The sequence below is a fragment of the Pinus tabuliformis genome, chromosome 2_2, assembly GCF_031772625.1.
Source record: "Pinus tabuliformis cultivar Carrire ecotype Pingquan chromosome 2_2, CPIR1, whole genome shotgun sequence".
NCBI classification, from domain to species: domain Eukaryota; kingdom Viridiplantae; phylum Streptophyta; class Pinopsida; order Pinales; family Pinaceae; genus Pinus; species Pinus tabuliformis.
In genome coordinates, this window is record NC_142300.1 from 599,893,538 (window position 1) to 599,909,328 (window position 15,791).

Genomic DNA, 15,791 nt, shown 5'->3' on the forward strand with positions numbered 1-15,791 from the left:
GCCATTGGTTTGACTTGGTGCATGAGGAGATTAGAAGAAACACTAGAGATGGAGTCTTAGCCAAATTTGATGAGGAAGAACATTATGCTCTAGTTGGCAAAGGAAAGAATGCCAAAGGAAAGAGGGCCCAAGGCGAGGCAGAATCCAACCAGAACCATGGGAAGAAGAAAGACCTCAATCAAATTAAATGGTTTCACTGCCATGAGTATGGACAATATGCAACCAAGTGTCCACATAAGAAATCTAACAAGGAACCTACAACAACAACAGGAGGAGATGCTTTCACATCACAATTTGAATTGGATTTCACCCTTAGTGCGTGAATGGAAAGCACATTAAGAGGGAGTTAGTGGTGTTGAAAAATGTAACTAGGTTTGGTCTTCATAATGACATGTGGAAATATGATTTTATGTAATTAATGAAAAGAAGAAAAATAAACTTATTATTAATGCTTGTCTCATGGGTTTCATGAGCAAGGAATTTTATTTTTAGTGATGGCTCCCATTGTGAGCCTTTAGGATTTGTCTTCTAGTCATACAAGTCAATTTGAGTCTATGCCATGTATGAAGGGCCCTTCTTGGACATATTATATTTGCATATGTTTCAATGGAAATGTCAAGTAGCCCTCTAAGACCAAGCACAACCAGTAACCTCAAGTCGACTTCAAAGTGGAATTGATTATCTCCTCCAATAGACATGTCGACTCACCCTCTTCAAGTCCGACTAATTTGAGGAGGAAACCACTATAAATAGGAAACTCGACCTCATTTCAAATCATTGGAAAATTCAGAGAAGTGCAAGTCTACAGTTAGAAGTGCGAAAGGGTGAAAGGAAAAGCCTCCCAACCAGCAAGTAACAAGAAGGAAGAGCGAATTTCTTAAGGAACTTTTTGGGTCTGTTTTAAGGGTTGAAAACTCTATATGTTCAAAGGAATCCATTGCAACAAGGTTGAGGAGAATTATGTTGCAGTAGTGGAAGCCGAGGAGAAGTATAGAGAATTCTATTGCAGCTGTGGAAGCCGAAGAGAAGTACAAAGAACTCTATTGTAGTAGTGGATGCTGAGAAGAAGTGCAGTCCTCCTAGAGAGCCGAAGTGGAAGAAGGGGTAGTAAAGAAGGTCCTGAATTAAGGTCAAGGATTACGGACATAATTCAGGAAGGTTGAAGGTTTGAAGCAAGAAGGAAGCCAAGTTGAAGAAGAAGCTGAGGACGAGGAAGGAACAGAAGGTTGACTATTGTTGACTAAGGATCCTGTGTCTTGGTCTTGGAGTGGAAAATAGGTCAAAGGTCTTGGTCTTGGTATTTGTTAATTGGAATCTCTATAAGAAGAAGATTTTGTTTGGGTTTTCCTCTCGAGAGTGATAGGTTTTGGCGCTGGATGATAGCCTATATTTTGTGTCTTGTCTCTTTATGGTTTATGCATTGGTAGCTATTTGATGAAGAAGAACAATAATAACCTAAGGAAAAGAAGATCCTAATCTATAGAAGTAAAAAACACTCACAAGCAGTTACTAATAGAAGAGAAATCACCTAATTGCTATGCCCAAATTTCTCAACATGGTATCAGAGCTAAGGTGACAAAGTCAAGGAAGGGCATCTTATAAAGGGACACTCAAAGGATCAAATCTCTAGAAGGACATCAGAACAATTTGAAGGATATTGAAGTGAAGTCAAGATATACAAGAAAGCATCAAAACCCTATATTCATCATTGATCCTCATCAACAAGACTTCACCATCAAAAGGGATCTCCCTCTCTGTGAGACCAAGGATCATTATTGAAGAAAATTATCTTCAATAAATAGAAGTTTTCTATCCTCTATATAATCATCAACATCAAGAAAGCAACAAGAAGGAGGAGCATCCTATCAAGTAAGTATATTTATGTCCACATTTGAATCTTTCAAAATGTCTTTTTGCAAGGAAAGCAACAAATTGGTTGAAGCTTCAAACTATCTTGCATGCAAGAAAAGGACAGATCTGAACCTCATTGAAAATGAGGTTATGGATCAGGGCAAAGGATCTATCACTAAACCAATAAAGGAAGATGCTCAAGCTCTTGTAAAGTATATGAAAGGGGAAGTCAGGACCCAAAGGATTGTCATAGAATCCATCAATGATCCCCTCACCCCATATGTATCCAAACTCGAAACTTCAAAAGAAATCTATGACAAACTGGTAGAGTTGTATTCTGTAAGCATTGTTGGAGAAGTCATCTCAATAAGGCAAGAAATCTACAAATTGAGGATGTCAAGGGAAGATGGAATAGCCTCATGCTTTATGAGGATATCTGAAATCCGAGATCAACTACAAGATCTAGGAGAAGTCATGTCTGATAGAGAAATGACTACAATTGTATTAAATGCACTACCAGAAGAGTGGGGTAACTTCACTTCAAGTATTTGTGGGAAGAAAGAAGCTACTCCATTCCAGGATCTATGGTCACTATGCAAAATTGAAGAATCTAGACTAAAGGCCAAATCTGATGTGGGAGTAGGTGAGCAAAATCAAGCATATGCTGCTATGAATAAAAGAAAGGGGAAATTTGGAATTTTGGTCCTAAAAAAAAGAAGAAGAACATGGCTAAAATACAATGCTATGGGTGTCAAGAATTTGGGCACTATAGAAGAGATTGTCCTAAGCTCAATAAGGACAATAACAAAAGAAGAAGAGAAGATTACATCACTGAGGAAGTGGAGGAAGTTGAAAGGAAGAAGTCGAAGAAGGAGGAAGTAATAGATCTCCACTATTGAGATAGTCTTCCTCACATAAATTCTTTTCAAGTTCCTAAGTCTTCTGTTGTAAGATATGGCTATCATGATTCACTAAGTAAAATAATGGGATGCATCAAGGCATCATGGAAGCATTGAAATCAAGAGCTCGAGACATCATAGAGAAGCATGAAAGATGGTTAGAATCTATGGAAGTCAAGGATATAGCTCTTGGGAATCTCATTGAAAACATAAGTGGCAAGGTCATCTAGTACAAGGTTTGTCATACATCTGTCAAAAGGAAACATCTTCTGATGGGGATACTTTAGATCCTCAAGATTCTCTGATGGAATCTACATTGAAAGGTTCACTGATCGTGAGGGGAAGCAAGTGTTTCATCAAGAATTCCAAACTTGTGGAATTCATGGATGATGGTATGATGACATAAAAGGAGAAGCAAATCAAGGGATTGAAGCTCTTTCAATCAAGGAAGTTGTTGTAGGAAGTCTGGATGACCCAAAGGAAAAAGAGGTATGTATGCTTACAGTCTATATTGAAGAGTCATGTCATATGGTTGCAGGTAACATGGATCAATGCTCTATCGTCAGAGGAAGGATCTCCTCCTTCGAAGGAATGTAGAAATGCATGGGTCACACATTCATTAAAATCATCATAATATGTCCTCATATGTAATATGAGGTGGTTGACTATAATTGAGGAATTCTTATTGGAAGTTCCTGGGAATGAAATGTGTGAAGAAAGGAAGAGATCTTAGAATATGCAACCATGTTAGGTGGGGCAACGTAGAGCCTTAGTCCCAAATTTGCAAATATTTGGGCAAGGTCCATAGGAGAGAACCAACAGTTGTAGTATACTATTCTCATGGATCATTACCCTTGCTACAAGGGCCTACAATATTCAGTAATAGAAGGATCAATGTCAGTCAATGCAGTCAGATATTGAGCGACATAGCAGAGGCTACTAGCAGACAGAGACTCTGAAGACAATTGCAACTTAGAGACATAGTTGATTCAGTATTCTGGATGCTTCTCAATTGCAGTTGTTGCAATAGCAACAAAAATAGTGAGAGGGAGTGTTATTTGTGTTACAATGCATTCCTCAAGAGGAGAAGGATTGGAGAAATGGAGAAATTCAAATTTCCACATCAGTAGGATGACTTGATGCAATTAGCAGGAGCGACATGGCATTGTCACTTAGTTAAGTTGGTCAATTCGAGTTTGTTGGCAAGAAGTAGTGTTGTGCATGGGTTGATTGTTAAGATTTAGCAATCTAGTGGAGTTAGTGTTCGTTAAACTCAGTTATCTGAGCTCTAGTCATAAATAGAGTCAGTAGGAGTTTAGTTGAGATGTTATCACTGTTGTTAACTCACTGATATCTCAGTTAACTAGTCAATTTACGAAAAATAGCCCCAGTCATGCATGGAATTCGAATTGCCTAGTTGAGTGGAGGAAAAAGACATCAATGTAATCATTATTGTATACTAGTGAGTGTACAATGTTTGCATGTAGCAGGTGAGACTATTCTCTTGGGAATTGCGCAACCAAATAGGGGCTTCTCCTATTCTTTAGGAACTAATTTCCTCAGGAATTGCGCAAGGAAATAGAGCAGGAGGCCAAGAATTGGCTAAGTATTTTGCAAAGCAGTCTCAGGAGGAGGAGATCAATATTGCAGTGCAGGTTGTGCTTCAGGATTGAATCTGTCATTATAATAGATCAATTTTTCTCATCTAATAGAGGAGGGGTTTTTCCCAGTTGGGTTCCCCAGTAAAAACTGTGTTCATTGTGATTGATTGCATGTGTTTTTATTGTATGTTTTCCCTTCCACATATTGAGTAGAAGAAATTTGTGTCTATTGTTTTCAGTTCAAATTCATTAGTAGTTGCAAATTTCGAGTTATTTCTACATGGACCTCAAACCCTTGTGGCTGCTCAATGTAGATTTCTTCACATCGATCTGGTGGATGCTCCATCCCATCTCAAAAGTTGTCGAAAGAACTGCTCGAATAGAGGAGTATCTGACTATGGGAGCAAAAGTCTCATTGTAGTCTACTCCCTCTTTTTAAGAGAATCCACGAGCAACAAATCTAGCTTTGTATTTTTCCACATTGCCATCTATTGCATACTTTAAGTCACAATTGACTTCCCATTTGGTCTTGATACAATCTCCCAGACATCATTCTTTATGATGGAGTTGTGCTCCTCCACCATGTCATCTCTCCACACTTGTTGGTTGGATGCTTCCTTAAAGCTAGAAGGCTCTAAGTTTATGATGTTGGTAATCAAAGCCATGTACATCAAAAACTTCTGCAGAGGTCTTCTCTCCTTGAAATTGGTCTTGCGAGGGTTGACATTCTCTCAATCATCTCGTAAGGTCCGCTTTGCCCACTTGAGCCTCTTGACTGATGTTGAAGAAGTTGACTGCTCCTCCTACATTGAAGGTTGGGTATCTCTGCTATTGGAAGTCTCTGCTCTCAGCTTCTCTTTTGGTTCCTCCTCTTGAGGCCCCTCTACAATTGTTGGCAGGTCTTGATATTTCTTAGATGCCAAGTTCTCCTCAAACTCGACATGTCAACTCAACACTGTCTTCTCATGATATGTCAAGAAGACTCTATAAACCTTGGAATTCTTGTTGTATCCCACGGGGATGTTCCTCTCATTGGAGGGCTACAACTTTGCCCTCTTTTCCATAGGTATGTGGATGTAGACTAGATGTAGAGCCCTGTGATGGAGATGGCCCGTCCTCCTTGCGAAAACTCGTAGATGCTATCATTGGTGTGCACTAGTGGATGAGTAGGCTGACCTTGAAGTCTATATAATTTCTCTCTCAGATTCTAACCCTTATTGCAGTCTCTGGAATCTGGATTGGCTCCCTTTAGGAAAATGAACACTTGCCCCCTCCGGAAGTTGACTTCAAAACCTTTGTACTCCATGATTGAGATGGACAAAAGGTTCTTTAGGTCAAGTAGATAGAGTACCTCCCGTGCATGAAAGGACCCTCCTGACTCAAGCTGGAACTAAAGTATCCCTTGCCCCCTCACTGCATACTTGGCATCATTGCCAAGCTCAATATGTCTTTGAGTCGTTCTATGCAAATCTACTAAATATTTGTCTAGCCTTTGAGGCGATAGGCACCACTGTCCAAGTACCAGGGAATTCTAGCAATATCGCTGGTAGAAAGGTAAGACATGCGCGAAAAAGTCACTCTCTAACATGGAAGCAAGTTTGCTCAACCGTTTCTCTATTGTTGTTGCAACTTTCTGTAACTTCCCTTTGCCTTTCTTCATGTGTGGACACTGAGAAGCAAAATGGCCATTCTTATAACAAATATAGCTTCTGATCTTGGTCATATTTCTCTTTTGCTTGGAATGTTGTTCCTCTCCCTCATTGTTGTTCGAAAATCAGAAAGGCAAAAAGCTTTTCTCTTGTTGATAATTAGTAATTACTTGTGATATCTTTGAGTTCTTATCATCTTTCTTATGTTCTTCTTTTATCTTAGTTTCATCAAGCAATTACCAAAAGAAAAACACGAATATAAAGTACACCAGATGTAGGCACTCTGCCAGGGCTAAAACGCCTCTATAGGGGAAAACCTAGTTAAAATCTCTTCCATCAGTAGATTCAAAATGAGATAGACCAAGAACTAAGACCAATAGACCTTCCTCCTCCACCAAGTCAACCTTCCAATTAAATTCAACAATCTTTAGCAGTGTCTTCTTGTCCAACAACTTTAGCCCAACAACAACCTAGAGATTTCGCCCCCCAACAACACAAAATTCCGGCCCAGCTTCAGTACTACAATTTCGGCCCAGCATAAGTACTACAATTTCGATCCTCCATGAGAGAGAGGGAGAATTTTGACTTCTTGTGCTTGATAGAGACATCCTTCTCCTTCGCTAGCCCTTTCCTCTTCTTCCTTGAATTTCACACTTTTTCTGGCCCCAGTAGTTGCATATTGAACTTGATGAGTGAGTTTGAGTTGCTGTCTTTATATAGGAGTTTCTGCCCCTCAATTAGGCTAACTTGTCCTTCCTTGAGACCGACTTGGTGGAGGAAGCCTAGGAGACCTAATTTCACATAAAATAAATTTCTTTTTGACAAAAATGGTCTTTTAGAATGTGACATGGACAAGGCCATTTGACATAAACCCTAGAAGCCTGCAATGCATGCTTTGACCTATGAATAATTGACCCAAGCATGAAAGCCATGCTTTAATAAGTCAATTTTATTTATAATAAAATTTCTTTTTCTTTCTTTTGACAAATTCAATACATCATGAATGAAATACAATTATGAAGACTGACACTAGTTACATTCTTCAACAATTGTCACCCTTTTTGATGAAAAGTTTCCCTTTGGTCTTCTTCATCTCACTGACCAGGACCAAGTTTTCATTTGTTGCTCCTCTTCGCTTGTCGTTCGTGGACTCTTTATGAGTATCCTCTTGGATGTATTCATCAGAAAGTCTCTCCCACTTGGGAAGATACTTTTGGGTACAAATGCCCATGATGAATGGTTCCCGAGCCTTGGTGAACCCATTCAGAGCAACATTCACTAGCTCTGTATCTAGTACATCCTCCAATAATTGCAAGCTGGTCATGGATTTGTGTGATTCTCATAAGGCAATTGGTCACATTGTTGGAGGGGTTCATTTTGCATTCTGAGCGTAGTTTTGAGAATCATTTTTTGACTCATGTTATCACTTTGAAAAAATTAATACTACAAAATCAAATGTCCTTATATTTGATTTTTTTGCAACATGTAGAATTAGATGATCCTTAATAGCGTAAAGGATCACCCTCTTTTCCTCTATGTCCTTATCCCATGCTGCCTGCATTATAGGGTCTACTATTGTTGGTGTTTGCATGCTCCCTAAGGTCTATGTTGGAGCAGGAGGGTTGGACACGACTTCCCACAAGTATTGCTCCTTCAAGATCACTGAGATTCTTTCCTTCCATGGCAAGAAATTCGAAACCGCATCAAGTCGATCCTCAACTTTCACATTGGTTACAAAAATGGCTGTCCTGAGCTTTGTCTCTCAAGCTTGTTGAAGTATCTTGGAAAATAATAGATCTACTTTTCTCTCAGAACAAAACCTCTAACACCATGTTAAATTATCCTAAAACCATCTAAGCAAATAGATCAGATCTAGTTGGAATTATTAACTCTTGCATTTAGCGGAAAACGAGAAACGCAATCACACACAATGCACAATTATTTTTGCTCTTCTAGATCAGTGCATCATTGAAAACAAGAAAAGCAATCACATTATGCACAATTATTTCTACTCTTCTAGACCAGTTCATCATTCAAAATATCTTTAGAACTTTTACAAGAGCTCCCTTACAAGGAAAATGGCTCTGAGAAATTAACAAACGAATAATAAACTTGGAAAAATTTCAGTTTGCACAGAAATCAAGGCATATCTACACGAAATGCATGGTCTGCGTTGCAATTTGTTTGGCGTACTCTTCAATCCCTACAAATGACTGTACATCCTCCTTCGCTAGGTTGTACGACTGAAATTCTCTTTGCTACTGATTGGATGTCTTCTTTTTGTTGAACTACTGCTAAAACTCCTTGCTAATGGCTGAAAATCAGATCTTCGATTTTTTTCTTCACTCATGTGACTTGTGAAATGAATGCTCTCTGTGTCTCTTTGTAGTTTGCCCCATCTTTCTTTTATCATTATTCTCTTATGACTTTGACATAAGCCAAAAACCTAATCTTCAATGGTTAAGATCTAATTTTGAAGTCAACGAGTCTCTTTTAATTAAATCATTAAGTGACCTACTTTAGTCACTTTATTAAGTAAAAAATGTTCACTTTGTTAATTAATAAAGTGAACATTTAGAAAAAGCGTAGGATACATTTAATGAAATTTGCATAAGTAGATACTCTCTTGGAAATACTTGTATGAGCTACATCTATTTTCATTGCCTAGGAGCTTTGGGGTGGAAGAGGTTTGGGAAGGCAAAGCCACCTCTTGGTTGACCTATGTCACAAATGGTCACATCTATGGTGATCCACGATTTGAGAGCGAAAATAGATGTTGGGATAAACGATGACATGTGTGAAAGAAGACTATGTTAGATAATGGTTACAATTTTAGTTTTAATATCCCACTATTATTGATTAGTGAATGTCCACATTGCCCATTTTCAATGTTTTAGGTTCATTTAATAATCATCTTGACCTGACATTTTAAGCTTTGTCTCTCTTTATCTTAATGCAATGATTTTGATGATATGTCGGTATTTGTTGTAGCATGTCTTGTTTAGAGATGGATTGCACTCAATATTATTTTGGTTATATGCACCATTATATAATTGAGAACTTTTTCATATTTGTGCATAAATGGTTTTGATTCATATGGATGCACATGAATATATACATTTTTCTTTAAATTTTGAATATTTTATATATTCTTTGGCCAATCGGATTTTTGGTTTGGTGTTTTTATTGGTTCTGGTCCAGTTTTGACTGGTTGGGGGGTCTACTTGTTTGGTGAACTGTCTGGTTTTGCTAACATTGCCTCATATTGAGGCGGAGGGTGGGAAAATCACTAACGCTAATGCTGGATAACTTCCATTAGAGGGGATTCTATCTGCTCTAGGGCAAGCCATAACTTCATCAAAAGGCATGGGAAATCCACCTATACTAGGCAAGGTAGGTGGGCAATTTTTTCAATTGAAAAATCAGTAGTTCGTGGGCCTCAAACACGATTTCATGCATATGGGTTGAGTATTGAGTCAAAGCCCCCACACGAATCTACTTGTTTGGTGAACTGTCTGGTTTTGCTAACATTGCCTCATATTGAGGCGGAGGGTGGGAAAATCACTAACGCTAATGCTGGATAACTTCCATTAGAGGGGATTCTATCTGCTCTAGGGCAAGCCATAACTTCATCAAAAGGCATGGGAAATCCACCTATACTAGGCAAGGTAGGTGGGCAATTTTTTCAATTGAAAAATCAATAGTTCGTGGGCCTCAAACACGATTTCATGCATATGGGTTGAGTATTGAGTCATTGAACTAAAATAGGAAGAAATCTTTGGTTAGAGTGATGATGGGTGCAAAGCCCCCACACGAATCTACTTGTTTGGTGAACTGTCTGGTTTTGCTAACATTGCCTCATATTGAGGCGGAGGGTGGGAAAATCACTAACGCTAATGCTGGATAACTTCCATTAGAGGGGATTCTATCTGCTCTAGGGCAAGCCATAACTTCATCAAAAGGCATGGGAAATCCACCTATACTAGGCAAGGTAGGTGGGCAATTTTTTCAATTGAAAAATCAATAGTTCATGGGCCTCAAACACGATTTCATGCATATGGGTTGAGTATTGAGTCATTGAACTAAAATAGGAAGAAATCTTTGGTTAGAGTGATGATGGGTGCAAAGCCCCCACACGAATCTACTTGTTTGGTGAACTGTTTGGTTTTGCTAACATTGCCTCATATTGAGGCAGAGGGTGGGAAAATCACTAAGGCTAATGCTAGATAACTTCCATTAGAGGGGATTCTATCTGCTCTAGGGCAAGCCATAACTTCATCAAAAGGCATGGGAAATCCACCTATACTAGGCAAGGTAGGTAGACAATTTTTTCAATTGAGAAATCAATAGTTCGTGGGCCTCAAACATGATTTCATGCATATGGGTTGAGTATTGAGTCATTGAACTAAAATAGGAAGAAATCTTTGGTTAGAGTGATAATGGGTGCAAAGCCCCCACACAAATCTAGTGTTGAATCAACGATATAGCAAGCACCCTTCCATTGAAGTAATTCAAAATGGTGGAGCCCACTCTTAAATGAATTACATTCTTAGAACAAAATTTTGAGGAGCCTTTATTCTCCATTATCTAGATTGACAAAATGGTGATGTAATTTTTAGTGGAGGCCATATTAGCTCGAGAAGTTCATATTTAAACAAAACAATGAGAAGAGCTAATAACTCTTCTCTCTCTAATTATGGTCTCAATGATCACCCAATTCACGATAATCTTTATCTTCATTATGCAAGAATATCAATAATGAGCGTAGTAATTAATATTGTATTTTTCTAATTTATGAATATAGTAAATTTACTTGTATTTATTTGGTTTATGAATTTCGTCTTTGTGATTTCTACGTTAAATTTATATTTTTGAATTTCTTCACTGAAAAGTGTTGCCCAATATATCATTTTCATTGTGAGAGATAATTTCATATATTTGTAACATTAATTTCCTTGTCTTGCCATGTCAATTGGTGATTAAGGAATTGACAACAAACTTCAAATGGTCTCATGTGAGTAGATGATTGAACTACACAATTGTATTCACATTGAATGTAAGCTTTCATCCCATGTTTTGGGATGCTTGTGATTTAATCCCCTCAATAAATGAACAAGTATTGTGTATCCATTTACTTGGGTATGGAATGAGTGGATTTGAATCCATACCTTCTCAAGGAACTTTTCAGTTGTCTTTTGGCCTTTGATGCTCTTCTTACAATGAGTAAGAGCAAACACTTGCTGAATCTATCCATTGCCACTATAAAATAGTCATTTTCACTCTTTGTCCTTGGCAAATCTCCCAAGAAATCCATGGAAATGTGTTTTGTGTTCTAGAAGGAAGGTGTAACGTTGTATACAATCCCAATAGGGAGGTCGTTGGTTTGCTTATATTGCAAAGTGTGGCTGCACTAACATACCTTGAAGCATCTTGATCTATGCTCATGTCCTTTCAACAATTTTCCTTTGATGCTTCCTCGTTTGGATGTCAACACCATTAAAAGAACTTTTTACTCGCAGTTACCAACCTTCTGGCTTGATTGGCACCTAATGACACAACTGGACATTCAATTTCATCAATATACTTAAGTAATAGCAAATATGAACATGTATTTCTTTGTCACTTGCATATTGGTGTCTTTGATTTTCGAATCCAATGGATATGTTTGAGAATGGGCATGAGACTCCAAGCTAAGTTGTTGCACCAATTATTTGGAAATCAAATTATCTTAGAAATGGGATCAACGAGTGGAAACCTTATTTGTGATCTGAATTTTTGGTAGGAAAAATCTTTCTCTTTCCTCAATTTTTTCTTTCCCTTCTTTTTCCATCTGTAAGGCTGATTTTTGTTTACCATTGGGCAGATTTCTCTTGCTCATTGCTAGATGATTTGTGTTGCTCTTTCAAGACTGATTTGCTTCTTCTTGTGGATAGATCCATTTGCTACACATACATGACTGATTTTTTTATACTTGCAACCGTTTTTTTGCATATTAAGCTTTGATTTTGGGGCTGGGCATGCCAATTTTACACCTCTAAATTGCATTCGATTTCTTCACCTTCAACTTGAGCAGTCATTCCTGGCGTCACATCTTTGTTTTTATTTTCTCCTTTCTGAGTTCGTTGATGATGTAGTGCTTGTAATGATGTTTTGGGTCTCTACATGCATGAGATGTTGCAAATGCATTTTCTTGCCTCTCAAAATTGCTTCATATGTTTTGCTTATTTGTCATCTCCATATACTTTTTCATGGAAGCATCATCTAAATTCCTTGGAGAAGAATTATGACTAATGGCACAACATCACATTTGTTTTCATCAGTATACTTGGAAATAATAGAAAAGCTGAACTCACATTTCTTTGTCACTTGCATATTGGTGTCTTTGATCAACCAATCCAAGGTGTGTGCTCAAGGATAGGCATGAGTCTCCTAGCCAAGTTGTTGCACCAATGATTTGGAAATCATTTTTTTCTCAAAATTGTGATCAACAAGAGTCGATGCCTTCAGTAAGAAGAGTTGATGATTCAAGCCTTTGGTAAGAAGAGTCTTTGTCTTTCCTCTTCAATTCTTTTTTCTGTTTACCTTACCTTTTGACTTTATCAATTGGTGATTGTAGATTTATCTTGGTCATTACTAGCTGATTTATTTTTCTTTTTCAACATTGTTTTCTTTGGCTTGTTCATAGTTTTTCTTGTTCATACATGACTGTTTTTTCTTTAGCAATAACTGATTTTTCATGCTTGCAATTGCTTATTTATTTATTTTTCATTTATGGGGTTGGTTTTAGGCCCAATCTAAATTGCTTAAAATTTCTTCTTTGTTTTTATTTTTTAGATGGGTACGAGGATGGAGCTTCCTACAATGCTACAATGCTCACAATGATGTTTTGAGTCTCTACATGCTTGAGAAGCGTGCACATGTTTTTTCTTGCCTTCCAAAAATATGTGATTGTAATTTGTTTTCGAAATTGCTTATCTTGATCCAATGGCACCCCCCAATTCTATATAGCTTGTTTTCTTGGAAGCATCATAAAACAGAATTATGACTAATGGCACATCACATTTGATTTTATTGATGTACTCAGAAATAGCAGCAAATCTGAACTTATATTTATTTATCACTGTCATATGATAAACATATCTGAAGATAGGCATGAGTCTCCAAGCCAAGTTGCTGCACCAATGATTTGGAAATTAGATATTTCTAATAAATGGGATCAATAAGAGTCGATAACCTCTGATCTTAATCTTCAATTGGAAGAATGTTCCTTGTTCTTTTTGCACCTGTAAGGCTGATTTTTGTTCACTCGGAGATTTCTCTTGCTCTTTGCTAGCCGATTTCTATTTCTTTTTCAAGATTGATTTTCTTTTGCTTGTGATTAATTCCTTTTCACAGACTTCCCTGATTTTATCTATTTCAAGGCCAAACATGCCAATTTTACATGTCAAAATTGCATTCAATTTCTTCACTTCAATCTTGAATGATCGTTGCTTGCTTATGGAGCTTCCAAATGTCAATCAATGCTACAATATTTGCAATGATGTTTTGGGTATTTGGATGCTTGAGGTGTATGCCTTTGAAAAATATTGTTTTGAAATTGCTTATTGCTTCAAACTTTTGCTTATTCTGATTCTCTATGTAGCTTGTTTTCATGGAAGCATCATGAAAATCCTCTGGGCAAGAATTATGACTGATCTGCCTCCTTAGGAATTGCAATCCTCAAATATATCTAGATAACATATACGGGACTTGATGTAGATACCCCATGTCCATGTGAAGTAAATTGGTTGTGTATTCTTGGATGTTTTGACCTTGTTTTTATGTAATTGCCATTTTATTTTCTATTTGTGCTCACGACCTGTTGTGTAGAAATTTCTTCTCATCATGGATTTGAATTTTCCCAATTGGTGATTAGTAGCCATCATTTTTTCTTTGAAGACTTTGCATGGGTGGCCCACCATATTAATGTAACTTAGAGATCTTCAATCTGGTATATGTAATTTTTTTCTTATCTCCATAGTGATGTGCTTATACATCTCCAACATTTTATTTTCTACTTGTGCTCATGACATATTGTGTAGAAATTTCTTCTCATCATGGATTTAAATTTTCCCAATTGGTGATTAGTAGCCATCCTTTTCTCTTTGAAGACTTCACATGGGTGGCCCACCATATTAATGGAACTTAGAGATCTTCAATATGTTATATGTAATTTTTTTTTTCTTATCTTCATAGTGATGTGGTTCTACATCTCCAGCTGTTCAGTGATTTACTCTCTTTCTATTTATAAGCATACAACTTAAATTTCGACCAGTTGTTCAGTGATTTACTCTCTTTCTATTTATAAGCATACAACTTAAATTTCGACCATGTTTTAAAGGGTGGATGTTTCTTAAATGTCCCTATTTCCTTGAAATTTTCTCACTCTGTGTCCTCCTGCCTTTGTGGAGGCTCTTCTTCTTTATCTTCCTCTAGGACGTAGGAACATTGGCTTCACTTTTTTTTAAATCATCACCAATTCTTCTATTGACTTCATCAATTTAATTTTCATTCTAAGCAAATTTTCTACACAATTCTCCAATCTTTTGAATCTTGCTTCATAAGTGTTTTCTTCATGATTTGATCTATCATTTCCAATTCGTTGTCTATATCTATAGTTTCTCTTTCTCTAATTCCTTTGCCAAGAGCCTTCCCCTTTTGATTGAGAGTGTTACTCTTCCTTTCACTCCCACAACTCTTAATGCTTGAAACTGTAGGTCACAGGAGAAAGTACAGTTTGGATTAGTGCTTGCTAACCTCACGTGAATCCCTATTCAATTTGGAAACAAAATATGAACCCGAGAGACCAAAATCTTGAAAATGCACCCTTTGAAGATGATTCTTTGATACCAAGCTGGAGAGTGTTTGCTATTTCCATTCTCATAGCTTAAGACTTCACATTATTATTTGTTTTATGCTATAAGATTAAAGTTGTTGCTTTACATATATTCATTATCAATGGTCATGTTATGTGTCATTATTATGATGTAATGATTTCATATTATTTTTGAATTTATGGACATGATTTAGTGATGATTTGTTTCTTTGCCATATTGTGAATAGCACATGCATGGCCCATTGTGGCTAGTATATAGTTATGCACAAGTTATATTCTTTATTAGCTTGTGATAATTGTTCTGTTTTGATCATGAAATAATGTTGATATAATAACCGTGATGACATGCATTGTGTGCGATTTATATATCGACCACAAGATGGCGATGGGTTGATAACATGTGGTAGTGGTGATGATTGGATACATGTTATAAATAATATTTTATTATTGTTCCTCACATTTTTAATGAAAGATCTAATGGGATCCCATATCCATGAAAAGAAGATCCCCTTATCAACAAAATCTTCTCCCTGGGGGGCAACTCAACAATCTCATTAAACATATTTGAGAAAATAGGAAGTTGACTAATTAGTAGGGTGACAACTAATTACATTTATGGAAAAGAAACTAGGAGGGGGACAAGTGAATTAACTTAGGGTGGGGTGGTGGTGGGTGTGAGTAATTGAGATAGGGATAGTAAGTTGGTGAATTATGTAATTTGGGCAAGTACCGTTGATTACATCAAATATCATGAGCATTTATAATAGTAACATACTAGTAGGGGGACCACTGGTGAAATAGTAAACCAAGAGGGGGCACAATAAATATAAATGAATAATGGTAGTGAACCACCATGTTGTTGCATTAATTTACAAAATGGGAGTTAAACTATAGGTGGTGTGAACATACACTTTAT

At 37.1% G+C, this 15,791-nt stretch overlaps 1 protein-coding gene across 1 annotated transcript in view; it reads left to right on the forward strand.

The window, feature by feature from the left end:
- The window catches only part of LOC149194083 (uncharacterized), a 306,574-nt gene extending 293,476 nt beyond the window's left edge, over window positions 1-13,098 (forward strand). Inside the window, exon 6 of the mRNA XM_089405007.1 lies at window positions 12,835-13,098. Within this exon, the coding sequence (XP_089261133.1) occupies window positions 12,835-12,890 (56 nt within the window). The 3' untranslated portion in view covers window positions 12,891-13,098. The remainder of the gene's footprint in view (window positions 1-12,834) is intronic.
- Window positions 13,099-15,791: the final 2,693 nt, after the last annotated feature.